Below are 23,198 nucleotides of genomic sequence, written 5' to 3' on the forward strand. Positions count from 1 at the left end.
GACCTTCAAGGCTGACATCTATATCAGGAGATTTTATTTTGGACAGAGAAAGGTCAAGTGATGGCATGTTTAGCTTTCCACCTTTAACTTCAGGGCCTTCAACATTTATCTCTGGTCCCTTTGCTTTCATTTTAGGAAGAGAGATGTCAATAGAGGGCATATGGAACTTCCCTCCTTTGCCAGCATGTCCTTGAATTTCAACTTCTCCACCTGCTTTCCCTTTAGGAAGTGAAATATCAATGTCAGGCATCTCAATCTTCCCTCCCTTGATGTCTGGGCCTTTTATTTTGACATCACCCCTTGGGAGACTCCCTTTTGGTAAAGACATATCAAATTTTGGCATTTTAATCCCCCCCCCTTTTACCTCAGGGCCTTCAACATTTAGGTCACCCTTAGGTTTTCCTTCTGGAAGTGAAATGTCACCTTTAAGCTCAGGTCCTTCTATATCAAGATCAGCTCCCTTTGTTTTTACGTTAGAAAGAAAGATATCAACTGTGGGCATGTGAAACTTGCCTCCTTTACCACCAAGTCCCTCAATGTCAACATCTCCCTTTACTTTTCCTTTTGGTAGTGAAATATCAACTGTCGGCATTTCCAAACTGCCCTCTGGTAGGTTCATCTTTGGAAGTGAAACGTCAAATTTGGGCATTTTCAATTTTCCTCCTTTTACCTCAGGACCCTCAATACTGAGGTCAGCATCAGCCTTCCCTTTGGGGAGTGAAAGGTCAATGTCTGGCATGTTGATTTTTCCTCCCTTAAGTTCAGGACCTTCAATGTTGATTTCTGGTCCCTTAGCTTTTGTTTTAGGGAGAGAAATATCAATGTCTGGCATCTCAATCTTCCTGCCCTTGATGTCGGGCCCTTTTAATTTGACGTCACCCTCAGGAAAATTTACCTTTGGTAATGAAATATCAAATTTTGGCATTTTTAACTTTCCCCCTTTCCTTTCAGGACCTTCAACATTTATGTCACCTGTGACTTTTCCTTTAGGAAGTCCAATATCACAGGATGGTATGTCAATATTCCTATCTTTTCCAGAGTGAATGTCAATATCAATGTCTCCCTGTGCTTTACCTTCAGGAAGTGAGATGTCGATTTTTGGCATTTCAAACTTCCAGCCTTTGACTTTCGGACCTTGAAAATTCACATCTCCTTCAGGGAATTGTACAGCAGAGAGGGATGGCAGGCTGAACTTGCCTCCTTTTCCTTTACCTTCGACATTGATATTACCTTCTAATGTTCCTTGGGCGGGTGAGATGTCAATAGTCGGCATTTTCAGTTCCCCACCTTTGATTTCTGGTCCCTCAATATTTATGTCACCTCGCTTTGATTTTAATTTAGGGAGAGAAACGTCAATTGAGGGCATATGAAAATGTCCTCCTTTGCTTTTAGTTTCAGTGTCACCCTCTGCTTTTCCTTTTGGTATAGAGATGTCAACTGAGGGTCCCTCAAGGCCAATCTTTCCCTCAGGCATCTTCACCTTTGGTAGGGATACATCAAATGTAGGCATCTTAAACCTGCCACCTTTTCCTGAGGGTTCTTCAAAATCTATCTTACCCTCTGCTTTTCCTTTTGGAAGAGAGATATCAATTGTAGGCATGTCAATTTCCCCTCCTTTAATTTCAGTTGTCTTTAGGTCTAAATCTGCCTCTGGTGATTTAACCTTAAACTCAGGACCTTCTTTGTCAGTAATTCTTCCCTGTGATTTGATCTTTGGAAGTGACACATCAAAAGAAGGTATCTGGAACTTTCCTCCTTTGACTTCAGGTCCTTCAATGTCAACCTCTCCCTCCTTCGTTTTCATCTTTGGAAGTGAGATGTCAAAAGTCGGCACCTTGAACTTGGGCATGCTACCACCACTGCCCTCAAGCTGCAAGTTGCCCTCTAAGTTTCCCTTTTGAAGTGAAAAGTCAACATTGGGAAGTTCAGGGCATTCTAAGTTGACATCGCCTTCAGGTAGATCAATTTTTGGGAGAGAAATGTCTACAGAGGGCATGCTGACTTTACCTCCTTTTACTTCACCACCATCAATGTTTAAATCTCCCTCTAGGTTTCCTTGGGGAATGGAAATATCGGCAGTAGGCATCTTGATCTTTCCACCTTTTAATTTAGGTCCCTCCAAAACAACCTCTCCCTCAGGTGACTTCATTTTTGGAAGAGCTACATTATATGAAGGCATTTTAAACTTGCCGCCTTTTCCCTCTATATCAACCTCACCCTTGGATTTACCTTCAGATAAAGAAATGCCTATTGATGGCACCCCAATTTCCCCTCCTTTAATCTCAGATCCTTGCAAGTCAACCACAGCCCTAGATGTCCCCATCTTAGGTAGTCTGACATCGAATGAGGGTATTTTGAACTTCCCTCCTCTTGCAGATGGACCCTCCATTTCAGTGTCATCTTCCATCTTTACTTTTGGCAGAGATATATCAACTGAGGGCATCTGGATCTTACTGTCACCCTCAAATTCAGGCCCCTCTATGTTCATGTTACACTCTGGTTGTTCAAGTTTTGGTAAAGAAACATCAAAGGTAGGTATTTTGATTTTTCCTCCTTTCCCAGCTTGCGCTTCTCCCTCCATTTTGCCTTTGGGTAGAGAAACATCGGGTGTGGTCATTTCAAATTTACCTCCTTTCACGTCATAACCTTCATTGTCGACTTCCACCTCACCTGTCTTCATTTTAGGGAGGGAGATGTCAAATGATGGTAACTTAAATTTTCCTCCTCCTTCAATGTTAGTTGTTCCTGCTTTGCCTTTCGGAAGGGTCAAGTCTACTTTTGGTAACTTGAAGCCTCCTTCCGCCTCTTGTCCTTTTATATTTACTTCTCCTTCTGGTGATCTCATTTTTAGGAGAGATATGTCAAAATCAGGCATTTTAAACTTCCCATCACCACCAACATAATAGTCCATATCCACATCTCCACCCTCTGTGTTCACACTCGGGAGAGAGATGTCTACAGAAGGTAGGCTGATTTTCTCTCCAGCTTCTGGGCATTCAATATCCACATCAGGCGATCCCATCTTTGGTAATGAGATATCAACCTTTGGCATGGAGATTTTGGGCCCTTTAAAAGTGCCCTCCACCTCATCAGGAATTCGTCGTCCAGTGTCCATTTCCAAATCAACATCAGGCACTGAGATGTCAATAGCAGGCATTTTGATTGCTGTCTTACCAGCTCCTTCATGGTCCTTCATTGAAATGTCCATGGCAGTCTTTCCTTTCACTTTTGGTAAAGTAATATCAACAGAAGGCATTTGAATAGACGCAGCTTTTCCTGACAAATCACCCTCCAACTTTGGTTTTGTTATATTTGCTTCGGGGAGACAAATCTCCCCATCTCCTTTTATTTCTACTTTTGGAGGTGTTACGTCAGCATGTGGCATTTTCCGCCCTTCAGCTTTAATCTGGATGTCGCCATCTATTTCATCTGAATGACGTGAGAGTCTAACTTTGGGTAGTTTCAACTTTGGCATTCTGAGCTTTGCATCTCCTTTGCCTCCTTTGCCAATGTCTATGTCAGATTTTCCCACAGCTACATCAACTCCTCCTTTGATGTTGCTTTTAGGAGCTTTTATTTCTGCCTTTCCCTTCACAATGGGCCAAGATGCCTCAGCTTTTCCGGAAGGGAGTGCAAACTCCACATCTGGCGAGTTATTGCCAGACAAACTGAACTCCGCTGATGGTGGCTGGATGTTCACACCTGGCAGCTTCAGCTCCACAGATCCAGTTTCCAAAGCAGAGCCTGACTTTGTGTGTTTGGTCTTAGGGAAGGTGATTCCAAACTTGTGTCCTTTTTCTTTTGTTTTCACTTTAGCTCCAGGCATTTCAGATGGAGGAATAGTCACCTGTCCCTCAAGTTGAGTGGTTTCCACTTTTCCTCCTTTTGCTTTCATATGGGGAAACCTGAGAGAACAGTGTATAGAAAGGAAAAAAGAAAACAATATTGTAAAATAGCCAAAAATAGTAACATTTAGTTTAATGCTATATAAAGAAAAGCACAAAAAGAACATGAACAAGGCCAACCTGATCTTCCTCTTGGCCTTCCCCAAGGCCGCTGCTCCTCCAGCTCTCTCTGCTTCAACCTTCCCACTCCTCTTCTGTTTGAATTTGGGGAGAGAAAACTCCACGTCCACATCACTCATCTCCAGCCGGGGCGGTGTTCCCTCTATCACCAGCTCCTCTCTGCGCTTCTCCTTCAGCCTCTTCAGACCAAAACGACCACCTCTTTTCTTCTTGGCCTTGAATGGCTTGGTGCCTTTTACACTCTGAAATACATACAGATGACAACAAAGTCACTTGACAATGTTTGAAGTGCTGCAATTTGAGCACGGTACTTTCTGTTGTTGAATAATTTAACAACTGAAAGTGTAAGGAAAGTTGAACCAAATGGTATTCATAAACACTTGACACATAGTTTAAGTTACAATTTAATTCGACAGTTGGAAGTCACTCAAAGCGACATGGTCGGCAAGAAGTACGAAGTCCTATAAAAGTCTTTGGATATTTAATGAGGTATATATTGAAGTCTGGTGATAACTGAAAATGCTACTATATTAAGAACCACACAATTTAGGTTAGAGATTGCATAACACATACAAATACTGTGATTGTATTGATTACCATTTTGGCCATCTTAGCTTTGGGACCTTTGACTTCCACACTGGGAACTCGAGGCCGCATGCTGACCTCCGCTCCAGGGATGGTCCTCTTCAGTTGGAAGCTGACCTTATAAGGCTCCGCACACTGAAGGATTTTCAGAGCATCTTCATACCTCACATTGTCAAAGTAGACTTTGGCACTAAGCAGCTGGTCACCTTCACACAGAATCACACATCATGAATGAATGAGTCCACTGTTAGAACCTACAAAGTGATTTTTGATGACATTTTGATGCATGATACACTGCACGTGTCACATGCCGATCCTGCCAATATTAATTTTTCATTCAGAAGAGTTGAGTTTCATTGTATTTGTATGATTAAAGGATTTTTTTCCATATAGTCAGTTGGATAATGTTACATTGAATGTTAAAAGTTGTAGCTTGTAATGTTGTCATGAACAGATGTAATGCCAAACAAGAAACATTATGTATATTGGTGCCATGAATTCATTATGAACATTTATTTATGGTGATAATTATATCCCTAGAAAGTTTATTTCACACTGAATCCAAAAAATTCAGATTTGTCGGAGTCACGATTTTTGATATAAATTGATTTTTGAAATAAATGTTGATAAAAATCAGGAAACTGCCCCCTGGTGGTCACAGTGAACTGCAACACTAGATATTTACTGGTAGACCTTATTTGTGACTACTGTAAATAACATCAACATCAGTTCTGATAAAGCTATTACTTGTGTTTTAAGTGTGAGTTTTCTGCTATGGACATTAGTTGTCACTGCCTTCTAGTGCTCACTCCTTGGAACTACATCAAGGTAAGACGTCAATTAATCATCTTTTCAAAATCCTTAAAACTAACAGTAAAGCGTTATTAAAGTACTTGACTCTCTAGAATTGCTCATTAACATTTACAACTGGACACTGGATGAATTATTGTGAGATTTACTTCTTAAAAAATTATTTCTTAAGATTTTTAATTATAGGTGATGATTGCAGGATTTTTCACAACCTGGCAACCCCACAGTTTTTCTGTTATAGACTTATAACTGGTGCATTAAGTATTTATAAATGATTTAGTAACACTTCAATAAATCATTTAATTACAGATTATAATTTATTAATGGTGCCTTTTCAGAAAAGGTGGTACTGTGAAATATGATAGAAGCTGTTTTTCTATTCAATATCTTAGTGGTTGTAAACTTACAAAAATGTTTGTAGGATTAAAAATGGTACTGAATATTCAACAACACCATACTGATGAACAAAGCATCAGCACTCACAAAACCCAGGACACAAACTCACCACAGCTTAGTGCTTAGAGTGCACATATTGTCATTTGATTTCCTCATTGGATTGTATTCATTTTAAAGCACATTACAAGGAGAATGTTCCCTCAATGAATCATGTGATTGCAGGTACCTTGCTGTAGGCTGAGATGTTTGGCAGCTGGAGAGTCTTTGAGGACGTCTTTAACAAAGATCCCTCGCTCTCCTCCACCAGTCACACTGTAGCCGCTGGCTCCAGCCTCCGCCTCTGTCTCCACCACGATTTCCACTATCTTAGAGGCTTCCTCCACACTCTTAAATACATACAGACAACTTTTAATATCACTGAGAAACAGGAAAATATCATGCATGACATGAAAAACAGTATTTTTCTGACTTGTATTTCACTTATTTTCTCTGCTGGGTAGATTTAAAATTGTTTTCAATGCACAAAGGCTTGGACACTGCTTTATATCTTGGTTCACTTGCTTCAGTGAGTGCAGAATTTACTGTACAGTTATTTGTCACTTCACACTTCACTTCTGAATCCATTTTATCCATTAAACTGTCATGGAAGAAAGGTCACTCCATTCTTGGACTACATCCACTTTTTAAAGTACAAAGGAAATAACTCATAACTCATAACTAGATGACTCATGAAGGAAAAAGTGAATCATGTATCAACCATTGGAGAGACTTTGTGTTCAAGTGTGCATCTTCATCTACATCCTGCTACATTGATGTTTTATGGTGAATAGCCTGAAAAGTCACATCAACAGTGTTTTATCAGACCCTATAAGCTTACCGTCTGTTCTTCTGTGGGATCTGAGTCCATCTCTGGTTGGGCCAGTTGGCAGGTCGACTCTCTCAGGTGACTTCTCTTCTGACTCAACACCTGTTTCAGCTCCGCATGAAGCTTCTCCTTCTGCACCTGGAGACAACACAGATAACACAAGGTGAGATGGTCTGCGCTGTGGGTGGATCCACAGTGCTAAACCATGTTTGTATAATTCAGTTATTCAATTCATTTTAATTTTATGTTATTATATTTTAAATTGTAATTATTAATATTTGACTTCCTTCCTCTTTTTAAATGTAAAATTTTAAATATTTTAACTGTCACTGTTTTCTTTTGTCTTTATATTTACTGATTGACTCACTTTATTACTCCTTGGGGGAAGTTGGTTTGCACCATGGGCATAACATAGGACACGCAAAATAGAAGCGTATTTTGTAGATAAACATTGCTCTGCATTTTATTGTACCTAAAATGTATTATTGTTATTATTAATATGACTATTATTATTATTGTTAGTATTTTTGTTTAATGGTATAAATTAATTAAATGTGACTTTCCATTGATGACACATTTAAATAATATTCTTTTACCTAATACATTTCTTACTGTTATAAGTTACCTATGTTAACACAATAACTTGTTTCCAGTTAATATGAATTTTAATGTTCATCATATGTAATTTGGTACAATCAGAAAAAATCTAATATTCAAGAAACAACATAATGATTAATATCGCACTATTAACTAAATATCTTTTATATGTGATGGTGTATATATATATTTCGCAAATTTGTATTGTATTTGTATTGTTACTTGTTACAAAGATGCTTCATTGTAGTGTTTTTGTGTAAATCTTGTATTTTTTCCTGTTGTGTAAAACCTTGAGCCATTTGTTGAAAACCTCCTAACAGCCTGTTAGCCAACGTTCCTGTTTGAAACCAGCAGGTGTCACTGTCTCTCAATAAGCAGCAGCACCGTTTTGTTTTTCTAAATCTCTTAAAGTTGCTAACGTGCTACTTTTTAGTCCACGGATGTGGGTCAGAGTGTTTACAGAGCCCCTAGCACCTGAGGCCAGTTTTAGATCTGCCACAAAAGATGTTTATTGTTGTCGACTTTGCGCCCAGCAGCTGGCGGTCACCTGCTGCTGCAGCATGAAAAGGCCACGACTGGCATCTGTGCTGAGCTGGGACAAATGAAAGGTTGTTTATGTGGCGGACAATGACCTCAGCAGATCAGGCCTGGACCATTGTGATCCAGTTTGTATGAGGCTGGTGGCTACTGGGGTCAGGAGGTCGATCACAAAGCTGCGTCTACAAATATACATGAGTAACAACGTAGATCGTAGAATTTCAACTGCATGAGACTGGAGCTTTTAGGGTCCTGAGGTCAATGTCACAAGGACTCCTTAGTCCAAATGAAGTAAATCGATTGGCAGCAAACAGAAGGATCATGCAGATACCTGTGAGGTAAACCTCACTGAACCATGATGCAGTCAGGCTCTTCATCGCTGAATCGAGATGTTAATTTATTTTACTATTTTCCAGTTATCACAGCTGTAAAAAAATTCTCAGAATTAAAGTATATCGTTCAACATTTTAGGAACGATGCATATTCGCCTTTTTGCAGCGTTAGATCAGAAGATTGATACAAACCACAGTGCTGTAATTTGATGTCTAATAAGTTTTAAATATCTTAATCCATTCTTCAAACTGGATTTCCAGGATGATATTTCATGTGTCTTTGGTGCATAAAACAACACATCCCCACAAACACACCCCCTGTGCTGTTTTAAGCAGGGATTTTATTCATTGTGAACGCAGCCTAAGAGTGTATAGCCAAGTTGGCTGCTCTGTGAGGCTGTACTGAACTAAATGGTACTGTTAGCATGCTAACGTGCCTACATTGACAATGATGATGCTAAACAGGTATAATGGTTACTATGTTCAAGACCTTAGTTTAGTGTGTTAGCATGCTAACATTTGCTAAACAGCCCTGAACACAAAGTGCAGCTGAGGGTAATGGGGATGTTATTTGTTTATGACTAACATAAACACATTTTGACTTGATGATGGCACTAGATGAAAGGGGATCATCAGGCTCAGTAGGAGCAAGCAGCAAAGTCCAGGGTTGAAAAATGAAGCCAACATGAGGTGCCAAATACTGTAGTTCCTTGAATAACCACAAGAGGCTGCCTCCAAAAACAAGTCATTCCCCATAGACTCACATGTTAAAATGTCCAACTTTACAGCAGAAATAAACAGGATTTGGTCAAGGTTTTGGTCTCTATAGCTAATTTCTTCCTTCATGACCAATGTGTGGGGGTGAAACTCACCAGTTTAAATTCAATTGAGAGTTATTAAAGTTCTGTATAATTGAGAGCATGCCACTTTGGCAGGTGGGTGAACGTATGCTTGCCGCAAACTGGCATGCACCAAAGTCTCAGCTCCACACGCATCTTTTCCCATTTTTGGATTAGCTGGGAGTTAGGTGGAGTCAGGCTCTGCAAAGATGGCTACGGCAGAGCAGCCCACTCTGAGCTTCAAAGCCGCTCTTCAGAAAGAGGCTACGTCCATCTTTATATACAGTCTATGAGTAGGGGTCATCCTCTAGCCATGAATGTCTGTAGTGATATAATATAATATAAAGGACCAGTGTGTAGGATTTAGTCAGATTTATCGGCAGAAATGGAATATTTATAATTATGTTTTCATTAGTGTATATTCACCTGAAACTAAGAAAGATGTTTTTGTACAGGAAATCTATAGGGAATGGGTCCCGCCATGTTTCACTACCATGTTCCTATGGAAGCCCAGAACGGACAAAGCAAACACTGGCTCTTACATAACTGTAAAGCAACTATACAGTACGTTCTCCTAAATGCTTGGAAAGGGAGGGGTGACAGGAAGGGTAGTTGGTTGCATTCTGCAACATCATTGTTAGGATTTAGTGCCCCACATCGGTCTGGACCAATGTTACTATACATATAACCACACCACTCATGAGGCTAAAAAAGAGAGACACAACAAAGAGCATTCCTAACATAACCAAGAGCACACCGCAACAATGTTTTACTTGTTATTTTGTAATTTAGTATAGTTTCTCTGTTTACATTTATAGCTGAGACAAACTCCAGATTTTCAACTTTAACACAAAAAAAACAACAAAACAATCATACCATTTCCAAACAGTCATCCAGACACTCTAACGTCCCTGGAGAGGCATGCATGTATAAAATATTGAAATGTATAAATGGGTTCCCTCATACATGTGTTCTTTGTGTGTACTAGCAGCAGCCTATGTTTTTTTTAGTTATTTTTTCAGTTAGTTTTTTTTCATGCCTTTATTATAGCCGCAGTGAGAGAGAGAGACAGGAAAGATTGGGAGAGAGAGAGAGAGGGGATCCCGGGCCTCTGCGGAAAGGACTTAGCCTTAATGGTACGCGCTGTACTAGGTCAGCCACCGAGGTCCCAGCGTTAGGTCTTTGTTAATGCAGGTAGGTTTGTGTTTGCATTGCAATGTGTGTATGTGTCTCACCACTCTCTCGGGGCTCTCCTGTTCGTCTGTGGAGCCGCTGTGGTGAGGGTTGCGTTGTGGGCCGGTGGGGGATCTGTTGGAGGGGGGCGACCGCCTCTTGTCTTTTACCTGCCACAGAGAAGGTAGTGTTAAATCACTTTGAAATGGCTCATGCAGCAGATTATTTGCGCCTCCAGAGCAGCTCTGCACTGCAGCCTGTGGGAGACTCCTATGGGAAAATCTAAAGAACATGAAGTTCGTGATGTGAATTTTCTCACTTTCATTTAACCACTACTGACATTTTCAGCTTTCAACTCGCCACTGCTCCAGTGAAGCTGCTCGATAGAAGAAAACTGGTTGATATACAGCGTGCATGTGAGGCTCGGCTTTCAAGCTGTGGGATTGTTATACTCTGAGCTACTCTGTATGCCGATCATGTGTTGTTACTACCATACACTTAACTTGAGGATGTGCTCATGACGAATCTAAACTGAACTTCAGTCAGAACATAGAGACAGTACAAAATGACAACATGGCCTTTTATCTCTGAGGGGCTGAATTCATCATCATTGTCTGCAGATGGCTTCCTGTTCTTTCCCTTGATCTTAATAATGATCCTCCAGAACCTTAACTATTGTTACAGTATAATCATACATTTTTATTTCTATTCTTCTATTCCTTTCATGCAACAATGTTTCTCTGCTGGAATAATTTTGCTTTAACGTCTTTTACCTCTTACCTTCTTTCTCGAGGAAACATGTCATGACCTGCCCTCCCATATGTCCTTCCTCTACTCCCTTCAGAAACTCACACATAGTTGTAACCATCTTGTAAAAACATCCTGTTCTAACACTTCACCTGTTTTCAGACTGCTGTGACCTCTGACAACCACAAGTTTCCAGTGAAATAAATTTGAAATAGAAAGTTACCCATTAAAATAATATTAAGATTATTTTTCACCAAAAGCCTTTTCCTTTTTTTTTATTCTTCTTACACACAGTGATCGTATCTGTCGCTATGTGAAAATTAATAACTGTAACAATCTCATTTGTTCACATTCAAACAGACACTTTTGCACACATGAACATTCAGAAGCCAGTGAGCCCTGCAACATGAAGCTATAATGATTTAGTTCCCTGTTTATGAGGTGGCGTTGCACCATGAAAAATAATACATAACTCTTTTCATAAAGTGTAATAACGGCCCTTCACTTAAACACATTAGATTAGAGCACTATAATGTCCTCAACAAAGTAAGTTGCTGTTCAGCAAAACAAACAGTAACGTGTCGACAGTCGTTTCAGTGATTGAACTCCAATCAGATAAAAGAATCGCTCCACTGAGTTTAAGTGCAGCGTGTTATTACTGTGTGCAGAAGAAATGGAGCTTTTAAAGGGGATTGACAAAACAGCAATAAAACATGTCCCATCTCCTTCTTATTGAATACTAATGATGTACTTTTTTCTTTATCACCACACCTGCTTACTCTTGTGTTACCGCTCTTACTAATGTCTTAGCTCATGTATTAGCATCACATTCTCACAAGGAGGAGGTCTGCGTTTACTTACGGCCGGATCTCTGGTCTGACTGCAGACATGGCTGTCCTCTTGGTCTCTGTCAGAGTCTGAAACAGAAAAAAACAACAAAGCTTATTTTTGATTGTTACGGTGTTACAATGCTTATTGCACATCTGGTTCAGTTAAGCAGAGACGGCAATTACATAGGACAATGTTTCTTGGGTTTTTCATCATAATGCGCGAGAGTCTTTTCATGTGATGAAAAAAACAAAACAGGGATGAAAAGCCATTTCCTGAACTGGCTGAAGGAATTTAATGGATTTTCTTGTACACCTGTGTAATAACCTGAAGAAAGAATTAAAGACAGAAAAATAAATAGAAAGTTAAATAATAAAAAAAAGATGAAAGAGATGAATCTCTTATGACTTTAATTTATCATTTTTCCTCCTGTGATCACTTTTACATTTTTTACATGTTTCTGTCTGTCCCTCTGTTGCCTATAATACTGTATCTCAATGACTAGTTTCTAAAACTTAAGGACATAATGTTCATTTACTCACGCCTTTAAATATTCACTTTGGGTCGGTTTACAATGGCGTCAGCAGCTCACACTGCATACGTGCACAGATACAATATTAGAAATGAAAACATATGAATGAATGAATTTTTTACCTCAAAAAGTAAAAACTGAATAAAATCAGGAGCAATTGTAGTGAATCTTTTTATCAGGGCACATGGCTTGACTTAGTGATATGCATATCACTGTCCCCATGCAGGATAACACCAGCCACCACTGACATGACTGACATGCCACCAGAACAGGACGGTATCAGCTGACAGTAAATTAATTCCAGTGGCGTTCTTCAGAAAGTGTAGCGTGGGTGTTCATGTCAGGCTTGTGCATTTGGACTTAAGCATCTGATTTAGTGACATGACCATCATGACCGTCTGAGGCTTCTGGGGCGGCGGTCTTGAGATTCTTTCCGTGGTCTTGGTCATGCCTCTACGCTGGATCCCCAGACCCAAACCATCTGCACAAAGTCCACACTCACACACTTTCAGGAAAGCAACAGCACTTCTAAAACTTCTCGACTAGCAACGCATCCATCACAGTAGTCACTTCAAAAAGAAGAAGAGGAAGAAGCAGAAAGAGCAGGATCGGTAAAAACATAGCAACTATTTGAGTCCTGACAGCAGAATTTAGTAGAAAATCCAAAAGTCAAACAGCAGCAAAGAGCAGAAACCAGTTCAGCGTGTCTTGACCGAAACCCAAGCAAAAGGGCACAAATCAAGTTTCTGTAAACACATCTTGTAAATTACAGCAGTAAAACATCTCAGTGATGATAAGATGATTTGTTTTTGTTATGACATTGCAGCGAGTGCACATGCATCAGTATATCAGGGGGATTTGGGGGTGCTAGTGTTGACTGGACTAAGACTTGACTGGTTTTGCTTGCTGATGTTTTGAGGTTGGTAACTAGGGAACTGTTTTCAGATTCGATATTCGGCAACCTGTCAGAGCAAGTAAAAGCAGAAATGATGCCAGAAGGAGCCAATAAACCTGAGTATTTGTAGCACCAACTATAGAATGAACATTCATTTTGAAGCTTAATGTTGAGAAAGTTTGAACAAACAGCCAGTGAAGGCAGGAAACTTATCCATTGCTCCTGTGAGCACAGAGCTGTGTGAGTTCAACAGCCAAAGAATGTGATGAGAACTAAACAGCAGCTTTGAGATGTACAACATGTCCACCGTTATTTGGTTGGCTGCTATGCAAACATTAGCAGCTGGGCTGTGTCTAGCCTGTGGGGAGCATATTTAATATTCTGTCTAATCATTGATCTAAATGAGGAGTTTTCTGAACATGTAGAAGCTGGACAGTGAACCATCTGTCCATCAGCAGCACAGCGCTGCTTGTTTGTGAATCACATGACTTTGGCCCCCTGCAATCTCATTCTTCACAGTCCTGCCTCCATGTGATCACTTTTTTAACTGCCTTAGCTTAGCTCTGTGTGTGTGTTTGTGTGTGTGTGTATGTGTGTGTGTGTGTCTGTGTGTGTGTGTGTATTTCTGTCTATGCAAAGAGGAAAGCCCATCTGTGTATGTAACTGTGTGTGTGTGTTTGTGTGTGTGTGTGTGTTTGTAGGACGTGTAGAGTGTCAGCGGGGATGTCGTGCCTGTTTGGGTGGGTTGGAGGTATCTGGTGTCTAGCAGGTCACAGGAACACATAACACACATTCACTGCTGCCCTGCCTTCGCTGTATCAGTCACAGAGGAGCGGAGACAGGCATTAATGGAACAGAACAAGTTTGTGGGACACTAAACATTAAGTGATACACTCTTTAATGATGAGAACGAAGACATTGAAACTATACTTGAGCCCCTTGTTGATCATTCAATCTGGTGCTCCTGCTGTGGTAATGAAGGATAATTACATATAATCACATAATCATTTATTTATTATGCTGATGTTTGCGGATTATTGTTATTATTAAATAATGATACAATTACAAACTGTTTTTGGACACTGAGCAGTTCCAGAATGAGATGTTTCTACATTTCATTTAACTTTCATGTCAAAATCAGACATGAAAACTCGTGTGAGCTGATGCTAGTTAATGAAAAAAAACTGATGCTTGTGCAGGTAATTTGACTCATCTTAAATACTAAAACTGACAAAAATTGTTTGAAGAGCAGATTCAGTTTTCGTCACATACTTGTTGAGATCCAGGCTTTGTAACTATTATTTTTGTGCTGAGTGACTGACATTTTATCAGGTACAGCAGCAACAACAGGTGCAACCACCACACTGTTGTGCTAATGGCCAGAGAGTGGCAGTGAGAATATAAACGAGCAGTTGTCAATTCAAAATGAAAAGTTTCCTGAGCTGTGTGTAGCCACACTTTTAGAGGAAAACTGAATATGTCAGTTTAAATATAAGCTACAGTTTACACCTGACAGCGGCTCTAAACTGCAGCTCTATGTGACAGCAGCAGGTGGAGGGGGTGGCACTCCCTGGACGGAGCAAAGGAATGGGGGGCATGGCAGGAGGAGGAGGAGGAGGAGGAGGTGAAGATTTGAAATGCCTCACAGCCCGGTCTTATTATAGATCAGAGTTACATCTGCAGGCCTCCACAGGCCCTGCACACGCCGGCACCGATCAACATGGACTCTCAGCCTCCTGCATATGTAAGTGTAGAGTAGTGAAGTGGGAGGAACCTTCGGGTTCCATGAGTATTTTTACCCACTGTTGAATGATTGTCATCATATAAACATGGAGTCTCCCGAACAATTTATAAATTAAATCTTATGATTTACTGTATGTTACTGTGATCAATTACAAATATTTCAGTTTGATTTAAGGGAAATTAAAAATTTCCCTCCAATTACATGCATGGTAAAAAAATGTGCTATAGTTGGTGAATTGATGGATCCCAAATCTGTAATTCCTAAAGAACTGTTAAAAGTGTCAGCACTTTTAACGGTAATCTCACAGTCCATTAGAGGTGTGGGCAGGAAAAGTTAGCAGAAGTTACTGCAAGTCAAAGGATTGGCTGACTGTTTTATGAGTGACTTCAGGTAAACACTCAAATCCTGCAAGGTTGAATGGTGGGTCCAGGTAGGCGGGGGCTTGGCCGAGAACGTTGACTGCTTTGTTGTGACATCACAAAGTGCGCAAAAGGCTCAGTCTCTGAATACAGGCTGTGTGCTTTTCTCTGTGGACTGAGCACTTTGATACTTTCACAGTATTAATATAGAACCTAAACCTGCTTTATAATCAAACTACACATGGACATCTACCTTTAGACTGTATGGGACCTTTAACTCATCCTTACAATAGTAAATAACAGATTTACCTCATCAGACAGACCTCCTTCACTGTTGTGTTGAGACATGATTTGCTCAAATCCATTTTTCACTGAATCAACATTATAACACCTGAAGGTGAATGGAGTACAATCATGTGAGCAGTAGATTATGTAATAGTGGGACTCTCCCTCTTAGCAGTAGCCCCCACTCATATGTGGGTCCCTGTAAAATAATTTCCACTGTTAACCACGTCCCTCTCCCATGTGCTAAATTCCAGAGTAGTCCTTGTTTGTTGAAACAATCAGCCTTTAGCTGGTGTAGAGGATGGTTTTAACAAAGGGATGGTTGTAAGAGATGACCTTTGTCTGATAGCTGTGTGAGGAGGTTTGCAGATATTACAGGGAAAACACTGATTTTCAGGTATTAAAGACATTTTTTTGGACCTAGTCTATATTCTGATTAGTACTGACACTACTGAAGTTAGAATGATGTAACTTGTATAGTATCTTAGGTAAAATGTGATGCATTTCATCTATGCTGCAGATAATGCGACAGAATTTGAGAGCTCTGTCTCGACAACTCTGTGAGTTTTAGTTACTGAGACAAAAAGTGTTACAACCATCCCCGGTCGGCCACATAGCAGTGCTATTAAAAATCACATCCAGTAGCCTTGTAAAAAGATGATGTCAAAAACTAACAAGTGTGTTGATGCATACTCAGCTGCCAAGTTGTTTGTGTTGTAGCAGTGGCACAGATCAACACTGTTCAATCTCACTGGAGGCTAATCCTGTGTTTACATCCTGACAGACCCAACCACAGACTGTGCCAGCACCGACGACTGAACACACAGACCTCAGATGTGATCAGAGCGCTGTGACAGAACAATGTCCAGGGAGCTGAACCAAAAAGGCACAAATAAGCAGGTGCATGTTTGTTACATGCCCCTAGACTGCTTCCAAACAAATGAAATTATTACACATTATTTCCTAGAGACTCTCTTCGTAAAATTGAATGAATAATAATCAGTTTAATTGTTACAAAAACTTTAAATTCTTAAGAAAGCGCAGAGTAAGAGGCTCTGCTAATATGCTCCTTGATAGCTAATGTGTAGCTAAACAGTCTGAGTTCTTGCTGCCTTGGTGCTTTCACACTGAGCTCTGAATCTTAAGATCAGAGGACAAACCACGGAGCTAAAGAGCTTGTTGGTGCTGTCAACCACTCTGCAGTTTGTCCAACAGAGGCTGGATTAAGTTGTCTCAAGTAGATTTGATAATGCGGCTGGGTTACCGAAGTCACTGAGTAGAAAAGACAGCTTAAACATCGTCTGACAGCACTTCTCAACTTAAGCGCAGAGTTTGTGCAAAAAAGCTTCTTTGCCAGTTTCACATGTAAATCAGTGTGTGATTTCTTCAATGAAACGCTGCTTCACAGACTCAGGCCGAGGAGCTGCGACATTTCTGCTGCAGAGGCCTTCCCTGAACAGATCAGGAGGACTGAGACATACAGTACGTGTTTGCTGTCCACCATGTTGCACTAACATCATGATGCTCTGGAGTTTGTCCACACACTACTGCCTGCTGTCTCCGCCTCTCTCTTTTCTTATGTTTCCTTCATATGTGTTTGTTAAAATCTTCAAAGGTTCTGTATTGCAGGGTTGTGTCCTCAGAAACAGTCCAGAGCATCACATGGGCAGAGCCACACCGCCAAACTAAAAATATGTATTGTTGTAATAAATCACAATATTTGTAGAAGTTCACCTCTAACTTTGTTTATTGTGTGTTTTATCTCTTTTTTTGGCAGATGAATTAGACTCAAATACCAGTGGAGGGAGAGTCTGTAACCGTAACTCTCAGTCTGATGTGGTTTGTTTGTGGTGTGAAAGTAAATCACAGGGGTTTTAGTAGTTATTTTAATTATAGTAATTTCAAAAAGTTCAACTTCTAATGATCTGCTGGCTGTGAACTGTTCAGGAAGCGCTCCTATAATCAGTCTGTAAGAGTCATGTACATATTTACGTAAATGCATCCTATTCGGCTCACTTTGGTGGTTAATGAAGACCATTAAAACGTGTGTGACCTAGCGATCCCACAGTATTACTTCCCATTATATCACAGCACAGGACTCGTCATGTGATCAGTTCGCTGTCTAATAATACTAATATTAAACAGAACCAACTGTCAGTCACAGGAATTTGATTTGACATCACCAAAACCATCTAATCAACGAGTCAGAGCAACTTGAAGTTTACAGTGTGAACACGAACCAGAACTAAACTAAAATGCAACATGGACCAAATGAACCAAACGGTGTTGTGTTGTTAAAGCTTTGTGTGTGAGATGTCACACAACCGTATGCTCTGTTTCTGGTAATATAACAATTACACATTACTTTGTCGTCGTCGTTCGCACAACTGCCACGTGTTAGGAAATCATAACCGATGTCCTCTCTCTGGTGAGGACAGTCTCGTTAAAAGCACGACTGATCATTGCGACCCCTCACACTGTTCCAGGCTTCTGTCAAGTGAATGTGATGGTGTGATGTGAGCTGAATAGTTTTTGTTCTCCTGCTCTGACTCACAGCAGTCGACTTGTGAAACTGATCCTGTTCACAGGCGGCGATGAGCCTGTTAGAGATGGACAAGTTAATGATGTTATAGTTGGCTCAGTGGATGGCACGACTCACGCATCAGGTGTCCTCCCAAAGAAAACAACCACAGATCCGCCCTTTAAAAAGTTGATAACATGTCTTTGACACAACGCTGCAGCAGTGATGCAACACATAAGATACAGTCAAGGATGGGAGGTTGTGATTTATTTGTGGATGGAGGTATTATCAGCAGAGGCCAGATATCGACAAAAATAGGTTTTCTCCTCACACGCAGTTACATAAGAGTACACACACACACACACACACACACACACACACACACACACACACACACACACAGAGGAAATACTGCAACACTTTTTCACAATTGGTGGCAACCTCAGAACATAACACAAACCTTATTGGATCTAATTTTAGGACAAGACCAGAGTAGGAAAACAGTTTCTATTCCAGGCACAAGACTGACTGGAAATACTTCAACAAACAACCTTCAAGTCCCAAGTTACTGTGGTGAGAATTAAGCAAGTCAAGTGGAGTCCCTGCTCAGATTAAGCAAGTCACAAGTCAAGTTATATGAAATTCTGATGAACAGCTCCAGTTTCCAGATTTAAATCAGTTAAAAACGATGGTCATGAAAAATGTAGTTTTACAAAAACTGATGAAGCTGTTTGCACCTTATAAATCTGACAGATATTTGACATTTTGTGGTAATTCAGAGTCAAGATCTGTGACTTCAGCCGCCCACTGCTAGAATTTATTATGTTATTAGTCTTAATATTATTATTACCTCTGCCAAGCAGATTATGATTCCACCCGTCTCTGTTTATTTATCTGCAAAAGGCACTGAACCGATTAGCACCAAACTCGGTGGAGGGGCCAGGGAAGAACCCATTGAATTTTTGTGCAGATCCAGGAATTTGTTATCACAATCTTTAATGTGTAGGATTGTTTGACCTTGGTGTGGACTAGTTATTACTATCACTCTATAGCTCTATGTGAAACCTGCATTGTGCTCTTTTCTCTTTCCTTCTGCAATCCACATTTTAGTATTTTTGGACTGAGGCGCTCCCCTTCGCTGCTTTGTGCGTTTGCCTCTGTTGGTCGCATACCTAGCAGGTTGCCAGGTTTGTGGGCATCAAAAAGTAACTTCATCCACAAAAATGCAAATATATTTATTTATTTAAGTCCCCCACCTCTGCTTGTAGAACACACATGTACTGACATATATATAGTCTTTTTATGTATTTAGTGTAAATCGTTTGTCCCAAACTTCCCAACAACTTTTATTTCGTGTATTGTACAGAAGTGGCCACAACACAATTGTTTCATGCTATTTGTAGCGCACTGCTTCTAATGCATGTGACAGTAAAGTTGAAAGCTGAACAAACACAGCACACACAGTCACAAACACATATGTAGAATAAATTCAGTAAGGAAAATTAACTGGAAATGGATGAAAAGATGTCTTCATGTCATCACAATGAACTTCACAACCACTATCAGATATGTTCAGAGGTTTCTGCCTCCACCAACACACAATGAAGATGAAGAGAATTTCATGTCTATCAACACTGTTTTTTTTTAAAGGGGGCTTTGTAATAGTAGCTGCAGCGTTATACACATAGAGCTGTTTACAGTGAGGTCTGTGTGTCGTCCAAACTGACTCCACGGGTTTGGAACTTTTAATGGAAAATCTAATTACATGACACTGATGAAAAGATGCTACTGCTGGCATTAAGGGAAACTTGGTGCGTTACGGGATATGAAGGATTTCTGGAGTTTGAGCCACACTACAGACAGCAGGATATCTTGACCTCTGCTGATTCAATGTTGCTGGTCCAGGTTTTTAATTTGTCTCTTGTCCATCTAGCAACTTTATGGAAGTGCAATATTAAATCACAGGAGAACCTTTTAAAGGTAATTTTCCTACACTGAGGGCACCACAAACAAAATCCATCTTCCTGAATTTCACAAGCATCCGACATTATTGACATTGAATCCTTTTAGTGTAACATTAAGCTTCATGATGGTCAGTCTACTGTAGCACTGTGTCATTTTCAGGATAAAAAAAACATACGAATCAGACTGTGAGTAGGACGTCAACAACAACAACATCTGTTTCTCTCAATTCACTGATCTAGCTGATGATGTCAAAGCAGTTACACCTTCCGTCGTCGCTGATAAACGGATTTTAAAAGGATTGATTCATCACTTCAGGTCAGTGCTGCTGAGGTCCTCACAAAACATTCAAGTTCACCTCTCTGTGTTTAAATCCAAAGAGACTGAATTTTCTCCAAGCTATGAGCTATGTACTTGCTAGTGACTGAATATTGATTATGAAAACATTGATTACCTGTGTCTGAACCCTGAAGAGAGTAATGGTGTAAAAGCTTAAAAGCTTGCATTCCACAGTAACACTTTATAATATGGACGATGATTTACAGTGTAATTTTGTCGTATGAATCAGGTACCAATAAAATACTGACCAGTTCTTTCTGGTCCAGTATTTCCTTCTATTTAGGTTCACCGGAGAAAAACATCACTGCAGGGAACAAGGGAGTAATTATTGGGCATTTTATAGAAGAAAGGAGAAATCATTTATACTGTAAGTATTTTTGTTAATATTGGGTACCTACAAGCACAGCACTGTTATATGTTATATTGGTACATTACTTTATTACTACACTTTGTTATAGTTTTACCCTCCTTGGATGACAACAGATGCCTTCCACAGCCCAACCCTGACAAAGGTACATTTGTTTTCCACTCCAGCCCACCTGTCATGAGGTGCTGCAGTGCTGCACCAACATGCCTGGTAGGGGCAAATATTGAGAAGTTTAGACCCATTTCTTCTCTGCTTCTCATTCCAGATCACAAATGAAGTACAATACATTATAAAAAAATTTCTAATTGGTGCTTTAGTTTGACTGAAGAAAGGCACACCTGTTGTAATTTCTCCTGCACTCCACAATAACATTTATTGATGTGTAAAACTACAACGTGAATGCTGTAAGACAATGTGTCGACTTTTTAAATGCATAGTAAGATCAAAGTTGTTCCACTACATACCCAGTATTTACTAAAATATATGGTATAATTCATTTCTTCTTCCCTCTAACATGACCAATTTTTACTCCCATGTTCCCCATAGTAATGTTTCAGCAAACCACTCAGGATTTTAATAGTATCTGATCCAAAAAGTCAGAGTGTTTGACTCCCACTGAGGCCGTCTGAGCTGAACATTTAGAGGCATCGCTGCCTTGAGCACAAAGTCCAAACCTTTCAAGATTAGTGAGATACAGATCCCAGCGTGTCTCCTGGCTATTCGAGACATCAGATGGACAAAACAAGACACACCCGCAGGCGTGAGCCTTTGGACAGGAAATGCCTCCATGTAAACAGGAAACAGAGATGTTTTTGACTGATATACTCGGCACACGGTGAGCGACACACACAGCTCTGTTCATTTAAGGATAAAAATTTGCCACAGACTGTAAACTGTATTTTACAGTTTAAAGAATAAATATATTTCAGTAGTATCTCAAATATTAACATGTGCCCCCAAGTCAGTCATTTGTTTACATTAGTCTTCCTTCCTGTAAAATCCTCTCGACTCTCTGTGTACGCTGTGTACCCTCATACGTACGTCAAGCAGTGTTTCCTCATGAGGTCTCCCTGCTGAACTGCCCAATCGACTCTTGACCCTGCTTCCTGGTCTAAAATTAACCCCACCCACAACCGCAACCACCACCACCCAAAGTCTGTCGCCAGGAAACTGCTATCATCATCCATCATTTCATTTTAGACGTCATTTACTCTCAGCTCATGGGCACATACACAAATTACACCTGCTGCTTTTTGATTTTCCACACATCTTCCAGGGCAACATGTTACCTCAAAATAACAGTGATTATGATTTCTTAGAGCGTCCACAATAACAAAATGCCACAAGAGTTTGACGCCTAAGACTTTATTTGTAGCATCAGACTCAGACCTGTGATACCAATGACAGTCTGTACCGGCAGACTTAAAGGAGAGTCCGGTTACTGGCTTCCATTGGATCAAGTCCAGCTGACAAACACTACGGACAAACACGCTCTGGTGCGCTGAAAGCTCAGAGAAAGTCTGCAAATGCTTCCAAGGAAAACCCTGAAACCTGCAGCCATGTCACATAAAAAGTACATTTCAGATACAGATTATGATTGTTGTTCAGTGAATCATAGCAATGACGCATCAGAAGATTTTAAAACAGAAACCCAAAGGAATGCTTGACCTTTGACCCCAGGGCCTTCATGTAAGATAAGTATCTTTTACCTTATAATTCATCTCAAGATATTACAGTTGTAAATGTTGAGTTAGGAAGGGAATATGGCTGCACACAGAGTTGCCTATTTATCCCATTATGACCCTGCAGCTCATTGGTGCCTGTTGATTGTGTCATTGCTGACGTGTTCAGTGGAGTTTCAAGACAACTTCACTGACGTTGCTAAAGATTTAATTCGATATTGAATTTCAGCTCAGGTAGAATAAGCCTGTCTGTGCCCTCTCTTTGATACAGTTGGACTCTAAATAATAAAACAGCAGAAACATTAAATCAATCCAAATCTGTCCACCTAAAGTGGTGGAGAAATCTGATTTATGGAGCTAAATGGGAATATATTTTGACAACGAAGCCAACAAGAGCACCTCATACTCTCATCTAAATTTGCTGGAAAGTAGAATCTGCCTTTTAGACATTAAGTCAGGTATTGTTATCAAATCAGAAAGTCTAACACCAATATCTGTTGCCCAAAAATTACCCAGTGCATGCATTATGTAACCCAGTGCCACGTATGTGTTGGTGATCCGCTATCACAGCATGTGGGTGTGTTTTGGCGGCATCAGCCTCTGTAACCGCTATGGGCCAACATACATACCAGGCTGGTGGGCGAGCCCTGCGGAGGAGCAGGAACTGGGGGGCAAACAGATCCTATGACCGTCACACTGCAGCTGTCGCTGGTGTGTAACATTAAGACAGGGGCTATTTGAAATGACTGCGTACTACCACCAGCAGCTCCGACAGCTC

General features: G+C 40.3%; 1 protein-coding gene across 1 annotated transcript in view; it reads right to left on the minus strand.

Moving 5' to 3' along the window:
- Window positions 1-11,822, minus strand: part of prx (periaxin) — a 24,344-nt gene extending 12,522 nt beyond the window's left edge. Inside the window, exons 1-7 of the mRNA XM_087176526.1 lie at window positions 11,768-11,822; window positions 10,222-10,329; window positions 6,694-6,819; window positions 6,043-6,202; window positions 4,623-4,816; window positions 4,026-4,267; window positions 4-3,905 (exon numbers count right to left, since the gene is read on the minus strand). Of these exons, the coding sequence (XP_087032652.1) occupies window positions 4-3,905; window positions 4,026-4,267; window positions 4,623-4,816; window positions 6,043-6,202; window positions 6,694-6,723 (4,528 nt within the window). The 5' untranslated portion in view covers window positions 6,724-6,819; window positions 10,222-10,329; window positions 11,768-11,822. The remainder of the gene's footprint in view (window positions 1-3; window positions 3,906-4,025; window positions 4,268-4,622; window positions 4,817-6,042; window positions 6,203-6,693; window positions 6,820-10,221; window positions 10,330-11,767) is intronic.
- Between the last annotated feature and the right edge of the window lie 11,376 nt (window positions 11,823-23,198).

Source organism: Seriola lalandi, unplaced genomic scaffold (genome assembly GCF_002814215.2).
Source record: "Seriola lalandi dorsalis isolate HSWRI2012SDOR001 ecotype SW California unplaced genomic scaffold, Sedor1 jcf7180002054560, whole genome shotgun sequence".
NCBI lineage: Eukaryota > Metazoa > Chordata > Actinopteri > Carangiformes > Carangidae > Seriola > Seriola lalandi.